At 47.0% G+C, this 9,828-nt stretch overlaps 1 protein-coding gene across 1 annotated transcript in view; it reads left to right on the top strand.

The window, feature by feature from the left end:
- The window catches only part of PAPSS2 (3'-phosphoadenosine 5'-phosphosulfate synthase 2), a 102,471-nt gene that overhangs the window by 63,893 nt on the left and 28,750 nt on the right, over positions 1 to 9,828 (top strand). Inside the window, exons 2-4 of the mRNA XM_045291671.1 lie at positions 2,954 to 3,071; positions 7,327 to 7,562; positions 8,245 to 8,383. Coding sequence (XP_045147606.1) covers positions 2,954 to 3,071; positions 7,327 to 7,562; positions 8,245 to 8,383 — 493 coding nt within the window. The remainder of the gene's footprint in view (positions 1 to 2,953; positions 3,072 to 7,326; positions 7,563 to 8,244; positions 8,384 to 9,828) is intronic.

Here is a 9,828-nt window from a genome sequence, read left to right as displayed (position 1 = left end):
TTTTTAACTTTGTTTGGTATGTGGTCTAATTTAAATATAGTGCAATGCTCCTCTTAATCATACATTCAAGGGGTTCCAACAGATGCAAACGTTGTACAAGACATCCCACACACTCTGCCCCGACCCCTGAGCATCTGCTGTTCAGACTTAGGTTACTAGATTGGTGTGGCCTATTCTGGGGTGTAGTATAAATGGAATCCTACAGTGTGTACTTTGTATGTGTGTAGGGCTTCTTTCACTGTGCATACTGTTTTCAGATGCATCCATGTGGCGTGCGTGTTTCTGTGGGTCATCCCCTTTTTATTGCTGAGCTCTATTCGAGATATGAGCACTGGTGGTGTAGGGGTTTTGTGTTGGGCTGCTAAGCACAAGGTCAGCAGTTCAAAGCCTCCAGTCACTCTGTAGAGGACCGATGAGGCTTCCTTCTCTCACAAAGATTTATATTCCCTGAAACCCATGGGGAAGTTCTATCCTGTCCTATAAGGGTCACGATGGGTCAGAATCAAGTCAATGGCAGTGAGTTATTTCATATGAATATTCTACAGGGGTACTTTTGGTTTTGGTTTATTTTATAATATTTTTCCTACTGATGAACACTTGACTATTTCCAATTTGGGGCCCAATAAAGATAACAACATTCTTTCTCCTGTAAACTTTTTGTGGGTACACCCTTTCATTTCTCATAGGTAAATGCCTATGCTTGGAATTGCAAGGTCAGAGAAGAGGGATAGGCTTAGTTTTATAGGAAATTGCCAGGTTTCCCACCCCTTCGGGATGTACTACTTGACACCCCCACCGTCAATGGATTAGAGCGGGCCTTAGTTGCCCTTAGGTGTTAGCAGGGGCAGCTCATGTGGTTTTAATGTGCATTTCTCTGATTAAATGACATCAAACATGTCTTCATGTGGTTACTGGTTATTTTAAACAAGACAAAAACAAAGTTCTTTGTCTAGGTATTATTGAGTTGTAGTTATTCTTTATCTATCATCATATACTAGACACGCACTAGTCCTTAGTCAGATCTCTATAGGAGAACCTTTCCTTCCCTGGGGGAGTGGAAACCCCCCAAACTCAGTCTTTTTGTCTGGCTCTTCCCCATAAAGGAGCCCTGGTGGCATTGTGGTTACATGTTGGGCTGGTAACCACAAGGTCAGCAGTTCAATCCACCAGCTGCTCCACGGGAAAAAAACTTGACGTTCTACTTCTGTAAAGAGTTACAGTCTCAGTAACCTGCCAGCGCAGTTGGTTCTCCCCTGGTCTATAGGGTTGTTATGAGTTCGGGGTTTAGTTTTGCTTCTCCATACAAGGAGACTTGAAAAGGGGTGCTGCTTTGTTGAACCCTGCATTCCCAACACTCCAGAATGGCTCCTGATAAGTAGTAGGTGTTCCAAAAGCATTTAGTGAAATAATCAATGAATGAGCAGATGAATTGGTTTTTGGACCAGATACTATATTCTTGCATCAAAATGACATAAGTTATGAAAAAAATAGAAAACAGACTCACTGCCATCGAGTCATTGCCAATGCATAGCAGCCTTACAGGGCAGGGTAGAACTGCCCCTGTGAGTTTGTAAGACTGTACGTGCCCGTGGGAGTAGAAAGCTCTGCTTTTGTCCCGAGGAAAGGCTGGTGGCTTCCACCGGCATGTCTTGTGGCTCACAGGCCAACTGGTGACCACTATGCCACCTGGCTCCAGAAGAAGTGGGGGCGGGGGCGGGACTTCAAGTATTATCTTTGAACTCTGAAGTACATCTGGTACAAAGAATGCGTCTTGGCTCAGGGGATTTGTGCACCCATGGAAAACATTGCCAGAATACCTGAGGGACTGACCTAACTTGTCCCCATTTACAAATCTCTAGTCCCTATCAGTCACCAAATCCATACTCACGATTTACTTTCTCATCTTTAGACATTGGAGGAGTTTAGGGCGAACATCGGTGAATCTGTGTGAGCTCAGTGGGTTGATTTTACCACAGCCAGAAGAAAGATACGTAGTGTCTGAATGAGTCTCCAAGCCAATAACTAGTACACACTCATTTTCACTGAGCTTTTTAAGGATTGAAGGGCCATCCTCTGACTCTTGGTAGAATGGGGGCAGCGTTGTTTATTTTGAAGAAGTGCCGCTGTGCCCGTCCCTCCCCTCAGGAACTAGAACCCCTCCCTCCTGATGTCCAGGTGGGAAGGAAAAAGCTAGTGCTTGCAGCAGCCCTCTGTGGTCTGGGCTTCTCCCAGTCTCTGTGGAGGGGGGGCTTGACCACTTCCCCAAGTATTTCCTCAGTTCAAACTTATAAGGTCAAACCTTTCCTTAGGTTCATTTCCAGAAGCAAAGACATATGCCAACCACCATGTAGAAATTGTTAAACCAAAGGTAGAACTTTTTTTTAAATGTCCTGGAGCCAGAACCATTACAGAGTTATCAAAAAGACTTCTAATTGGCGTCAATATTTTCCAAGGATTTTCCATAGTTGCTAGTCTAAGGACAGTGTCTGCTTCTAAAGTCCTGCCTAATACATGGTACTCTGCCTGCCAATTATAGAAGAGGCATTTCATATGGGGAAGATTATTGCTGGATTTTGTGATTGAATTATCATTGTATTGTTTTTCAGTAAATTGCGTTAGAGAAATCAATGATAATACGCTGTAATCTAAAATTAATCATATGAAAACAAAAGTTCTTGTGAATAACATTAAGTGAAAGAAGAATGCATGAGTTGGGAGGTAGGCACACAACAATTAAGAATGTATACATGTAGATAGTCTGCAGAAATGGGGCAAAAAATTTTCTCAGGCAGGGTAAGGATGAGTCCTCTGGCATCAAAACGCCTTCCATGTAAATGGTGACATGTCTCGGCTTTGCAGCTTAAAAGACTCGTATGTAAAATAGATTTCACGTTGCGCCAGGGAAGAATAAGCACTTTATTGATCTCACACTGTGCTTTGCCTTGTTTTGTAGGAGACCCAGCAGAAATCTACGAATGTGGTCTACCAGGCCCACCACGTGAGCAGGAACAAGAGAGGACAGGTGGTTGGAACAAGGGGTGGATTCCGAGGATGTACTGTGTGGCTTACAGGTAAGCCATGCTTGCATAGGCATCTGTATCCTTTCTTATTGCCACTACAGGTGAATGTGCGATGGAGTTGTACAATTTGCAGAAAGTAAATTTATTTTTATTACTCGAAAGAGGCCGAGGGCTTTAGCAGAAAGCCTGCTTAACTTTGCTACCGAGGGGACATAAGACTTTGTTGAAGGTGCAGAATATAATGTCTCTGGTCCACAGCTCCCTCTCTCCAGCATGAGAGGATGGGATGACTTGTTTGTGACATTCCTTTTTGCTCTAAGGAATTCCTTCATCGCCAAGTGCTTGCCTAAACACATCTATTGGCAGTTGAGTGGCGCATTCCTGATTTGACACCGAGCATTTGGCTGTCACTGAGGTTTGGGATGCATAGGGAGATTTTTGTTGTTGTTTTCTGATGTTCATCTCCTTGGGAACTAAGCATCTGTATGAAAAGAAACACTAGTGATCTTCATTGGGCTGACGATTGCCTTAGGATATAGAAAGAGCTCTCGTGGCTGCCACTAAGGTGACCAAACGAATCTCCATTTCGTTGTGTTGTGATAGCCACAGCAGGCCACAGGGAAACTGCAGTGACAGACCTGAAATTAGAGCCTAGACGATGGCTCCTCTGTGCACAAGGTGGAGCAAGGTTGTTCCTCGGGAGTATGAGTCTGACAAAGCCCGGACTCAAAAGGAAAAGCAAGCGCATTTCAGAGATGTGACATGTCCAATGGAAATGAGCCCAGATGCAAATAAAGGTTTATCCAGCGAGGCAATAAATCCATGTGTCACTGTCTGCTCACACATGCTGATGTGAAGATAAGATAGATACCTTCTAACTTGAAGATAATTCCAAAGAATGTGGCAGGCAGGGACTTGCCCTGCATCTTTTCCTGCCATCCTGGGTCTTTCCCTGTCTAACATCAATCAGCCGCGAACCTCTGTCTTCGTTGCTGTGCTGCTGCAACATACATTATCACAAATGGGTGGCTTGAAAGAACAGAAATTTCTTGTCTCACAGGCCTGGAAGCTACAAGTCCACATTAGGGTCCTCATGTCAACTCCTTCCTTATTGGATGTCCGTGTTTCTTCACTTGGCATCTGCCTCTTCAGTCTGTGGCTGCCTCTGTGTCTACTCTGATCTTTGTACAGCTCCGGAGTGATTAGGTTTAGGATACACCCTACACTGATGGGGCCGCTACCACTACAAAGCATCCCCACTTTCAAATAAGATTATATCCAAAGGTTTACAAAGGTTAGGATTCTAGCAAATATTGGGGGTGCGGAGAGGGATGGGGACAGGATCCAAGACATGACACCCTCTTTAGACTTAGTCTAGGAGCCCTTGTGGCACAGTGGCTCTGCATTGGGTTGTGATCTGCATGGTCAACAGTTCGAAACCACCAGCTGCTCGGCAGCAAAAAAGATGGGCTTTCTATTCCTGTAAATAGTTATACTCTCAGAAACCAAGCCGAACAGCTGTACCCTCTGCCCTGCCCTATAGGGACAGGATCCATGGTGACCTATAGGGTCACCATGAGTCAGCTTTGAGTGGCTGGCAGTGAGCTTTTAGGCTTGGTATCTGCAGTTTTCAGCATCTGGGTTTGGTGTCATTCCTCGCGGGGCCTCTGCATCACAACGTTCATCAGCCGAAAAGAGAACAAGGGAGGGGTCAAGGCACCCATGATATTCAAAGAGGCCGAGCTCCCCAGGCACTGTTTCTGGAATGTTTACCCCCAGCTCATTCTAAAAGACATCATTTGTAGTAGCAGTAGGCAAAACACAGCTGTATTCTAGAAACTTCCCTCTTGGTCTGTGTTTGCCTCCATGAGATGCTTTGTGGTGAAAACAATGTTTGTATTGGGGAGTACACACAGACTCCATTTTCCCTAATTAGGACTCCCCTTGAAAAGAAGAGACAAGCCAGGAGAAGGGAAAATCATTGCCTATTTTTCTCTTTTGGTCCTCATCCTGAAAAAAAAATCAGAAGGGAATATCTTTTCTTGGTTGTTTTTTGTTTGCTTGTGTGTTTTTAATTCTTCAGTTACAGAGGTAGGCAGATGTGAAGAAAATGGAATACTTCCCATCTAGAGATTTAGATTGGAGTCTCAATTCCACCTACCTTAACTGTGGGACCTTGGACAAGCCAATATACCTCTGTCAGCCTCAGTTTCCTTCTTTGCAAAAGGGGAATGAAAATAGTGCCTGCCTCATAGGATTATAAAACCCACTGCCACCCAGTCAGTTCCAAATCATAGCAACCCTCTCGGACAGGGCAGAACTGCTCCTTTGGGCTCTTAATCGTTACAGAAGCAGACAGCTTCATCTTTCCTCTTAAAGTGTGGCTTGGGGTTTTAACTGACGTGAGTAGGACTGAATGAAACAGCATAGATGTATTGAGCACCGTGCCTGGCCCAGAGGAAAGTTCTCAGTAAGTGTAATTAGTGTTGCCTCCGTGTATGAGGGCGTTTCAAAAAGTTCATGGGAAAGTGGATTTGAAAGATAATGGAAACAAAAATTAATCTCTCTCTGGTTCTGATGCCACAGAGCATAAGAGAGCTTCAGACATCCTGCTTTCTCCCACAATTCAATGTAAATTCGTAGGGACATTTATCACCTACATTTTTATTCTGATGACACTGGGCAGCACGGGAACATCATAAGCAATGCCTTCCAGGATGACCTCGCCAGGACTGACACGAACACAGACTTCCTGTAGCCTTTTCTCTAATGAGCCTTTGCCCAGGCCAAGGGAGGACTGTAAAGCATAACGAAAAATATGGGAATGATTTGATTGCCTCGAGTATTTCACCTTCCCCCTGCTCTGCCTGCCCCCATCTCCTTTCCTCTCAGTGCCCCATTCCTACCTTTCTCTTTGGCTTTCCCCTCTTGTTCTTTCTCCGCTGTGGTCTTCTCTGTATTAGCGTTTGGGCCGTTTGTTCTTTCTCCCCACCACCTCCTTTCTCATGCCGGTGCTGCCTTGACAGTGGCTTTGCATGGTGGGATGGTCTTCCGGCTCAGTCTTTTAGGACCACTGAATTTGTAGTGTTCATTTTCCAGGGTAATTTAGAATCTGAGCTCTGGAGTCATTTTGCCCAGTTGCGTATGTTCTCCCCCCCCCCGTGTAGAAAAAACAGCATTCACTCCCAGTCCTTTCCCATTGACACCTGGGTGGAAGGCCTAGGAAGGCACGCGGCAGCTCTGTTCTCATATAAAGGCTCTCGGTGCCCACGCGTGTCTCTCGGCTCTGCAGCACCCGCAGCCGAGCTCAGCATGGCTCCCTGGCTTCATGTTTTGAGAGTCATTTTGGAAAGAACCTTCAAGCCCAAAGGACAGGATATAGACTCTACTGTCAAATCATAGCTTAATGAGTTCGCAAGGGAAGTGGGCCTACTGGTCTCTAGGGCCTCGCTGCCTGCCCCCCCCCCACTCTACTAATTGTTTCCAGGAGAGCATATGAAACCATTGTCTCCAGATCTTATGATTTTCCAGGAGGAACGTGGAGAATGCGTTCTTATGCGCACCTTTCTTGTTTTAAGACACTGCAGGAACTCCCTGCTTAGGGGACACGGAGCTTCTCTGGAGGTTGATGGACAATGGGGAGTGGTGATGGTGGAAGCACTTGATGGAGGTGATGAGTGTCACTGAACTATACACTGAAGGAGGTGGACATGGCCAACATTTGTTACTTAGATATTCCACAGAAAGCAAGGTTTTATTTTAAAAGCAAGCAAAACAGAACACATAGGAGGAGAGTATAGCAAACCCCCAGCTCCTCCTCTTTACCTCCCCTCCTGTGATCCTACAGGAGGCAAAGCATTATGTCACAAATTGAAAGAGATGCAAGAAACGGGTTAGTATTGAATGATACTGTGGTTTTGAATGTCTGTGGTTTTGGTTGAAGGACTGGTGTTACAAGCTGATCTCGGGTTGATTCTAGCTCATGGCAGCCTGGATGGCTGCATGCGTCCCTGAGTGATACCCATGCTCAACGTTCAACTACTAGCCTGAGTATCGGGAGTTGGAATTCACCCAGCGGTACTTGGGAGAGCATCCCTGTGATTGGTTTGGGGAAGGGCCCAACCTAGAAAACTCTTAAGCAGCGGTTCTGGTCTGCAGACATGCGTTCCCTGTGAGTCAGAACCAACTGACAGCAAACAAACAGCCTTCAAGGAGGATTTGCCCTCCCAAGGGCAGGATCAGGGCACAGCTTCTGGTTGGAAACAGTCAAGAGGCGCTCTCAGTGTGTCTTGCCTGTTCTGAACAGGTCTCTCCGGTGCGGGGAAAACAACCGTGAGCTTCGCTCTGGAAGAGTACCTAGTCTCCCATGCCATCCCTTGTTACTCTCTGGATGGGGACAACGTCCGCCATGGCCTGAACAAAAACCTGGGCTTCTCCCCTGGGGACAGAGAAGAGAACATCCGCCGGATTGCCGAGGTGGCCAGGCTGTTTGCAGATGCCGGTCTGGTCTGCATCACCAGCTTCATTTCACCTTTCACGAAGGTAAAATGACTTGGCGTGGCTCTCCCACTGCCCAGAAAAGGCAGGGGCTGGAAGCGGGGCGGGAGGGGGCGGGGGAGATGCACCGAGGAATGTGAGTTCCAATTCCCACCACCCCCACGCTGCTTCTTCTTTTCTCACTGGCTCCCTCATTTCCTCTATTTCAGATTGGCTATATGACCCTAGTTCCTTCATTTCCAGATGCCAGGGCACAAACGTTTGCACGTTCACATCACATAGAGTATTTGGCCCGAGCTGAAAGGAGCAAAGAGTTAAACAGAACCACGCAGCAATAGCATTGCCAGTACAGGTCTCTGTAGAATTGAAATGTTTGGGGCTTCAGAAGAAAAGAACGTGTGTGTGTGTGTGTGTGTGTGTGTGTGTGTGTGTGTTCTGTTGAAATCACTGAAGCAGGGTGTCATTCTTGTTTTAAAACAGGAAGTTGCTGTGAACTGCAGATTATAGGCTTTGAACCCATTTCCCGTCTAGCAGGCTCCAGGAGAGCTGTGTTTACAAGTGCCGCACTCCTGAACGTTCCCAGAGGGACGAGGCTCCCACGGGCTCTCTCGCAGAGCTAAAGGCCCAAGTGTTATCTTAAGGCTAGCCGACTACCGGAGCATGCAGCCATTTGTGTGGAAGAATTTCCTGTGAAACGTCTTTTCCATTCTGAACCTGTCTTTTCCAGGACCGTGAGAATGCCCGCAAAATCCATGAATCAGCGGGACTGCCGTTCTTTGAAATATTCGTGGATGCGCCGCTCAAAGTTTGTGAAAGTCGAGATGTGAAAGGCCTTTACAAACGGGCCCGGGCTGGGGAGATTAAAGGTACGAGCACCCGCTGGGGCTCCTTCTCCAGCCTGCTCAATGCTACCGAGCCATCCTTCTTCTGTCCCCAGAAATCTGTTTGGAGTTTCAAATGGTGTTATCCAAAAGTGTGAAATAGTTTCAAAGGCTGTCTTCCAAAACTGCATAGAACATGTATACCATTTTAAAAAATCAAATCATGATGTATTCAGTATGTCCGTGGGCTTATTAAAACACGAGTCCTTGTTTTCTTGAAAGAATGCGCCCCTTCTCAGCAGTAATTGTTGAGAGGACGGACATGGGTGTGTGTGGGAGAGGGTGTGTATGGGGGTTCCGTCTTCTGGTCCTCTCCTAGTCTAATCACCCACAGAAGGCTTACATGTAACGAGCCAAATATTCTTGACAATGTAGGGGCTTTCCGGGTCGGAAATACTGCTGTTTACTTTTCTTTGGCTAGAGGTCAAGGGCAACTCTTGGACCTCCTCTGTTACCAACAGAATTCTCAGTTTACTGGATGGTTTCAACATGTGTTGTGCTTTGTTGGTCTAAAAGACTGCCCTGTCCCTCTGCCTTCATGCACTCCTTAAAGCAAATTGGGGCAGCTCTAGCTCCAGTGGAGCCACCCACGTACATTCGGCCAGGGTGCCTGCCCTGGCTGAGTGGGCTTAAGTTGGCATGGTCTGATCCGGAAGCAGGAGCCCTGGTGGCACGGTGGTTCTGAGTTGGGCTGAGATCTGCACGGTCGGCAGTTGGAAACCAGTAGCTGCTCCATGGAAGCCCCGTGGCTTCCTGCTCCTCTAAAGAGTGACCGTCTCAGAAACTCACAGGGCCAGTTCTGCCCTGTCCTAGAGGGTCCCTAGGAGTCCGCACTGACTCAATGGCAGGGAGTTTGGCTTTGGAGTTGGCAGTATGGCCTCCAGACATGCCACCAACAAAACAGCCTCCCTGCTAGCCAGTCGATTTCCGCTCAGCGTGACCCACTGTGTAGGGTCTCCCCATCTTTTCCCCACCGAGTACTCATCGGGTTTCAGCTTCTGACCTTGTGGTTAGCAACCCAATGGCTAACCCACAGCGCCACCAGGGCACCTTGCAAAAGGAGAAGGCTTCAGCAAGCTGCGCTAAAAGAGCTTGGTGGCATCACGGTGAAGCGCTTGGCTGCTAACCAAAAGATTAGCAGCTTAAACCCACCCAGTCACTCAGTGGAAGAAAGATCCTGGTGATCTTCTTCCAGACAGATTACAGCCAAGGGAACCCTGGGAGGCAGTTCGAGTCCAGCACACAGGATCAGAAGCAACTCAGAGCCACTCAGCAACGACAGATTGGGCTGAAGGTCCACCCCCATCAGATTATCCAAGACACTTACCCAGTGAAAGACACCATGCAAACTCTTTGTATGGGAAACTTTCCATCTTTTTGTTCCCCCTAAAATAAAAGTGCTTTCCTGGCCTCACAGATATGATTTTCTC

The sequence above is a fragment of the Echinops telfairi genome, unplaced genomic scaffold, assembly GCF_000313985.2.
Source record: "Echinops telfairi isolate 266 unplaced genomic scaffold, ASM31398v2 ScPeMD7_70;HRSCAF=299, whole genome shotgun sequence".
Taxonomy (NCBI): Eukaryota; Metazoa; Chordata; class Mammalia; order Afrosoricida; family Tenrecidae; genus Echinops; species Echinops telfairi.
Note: the sequence above shows the minus strand (reverse complement) of the source record. Positions and strands in the feature narration are given on the sequence as shown.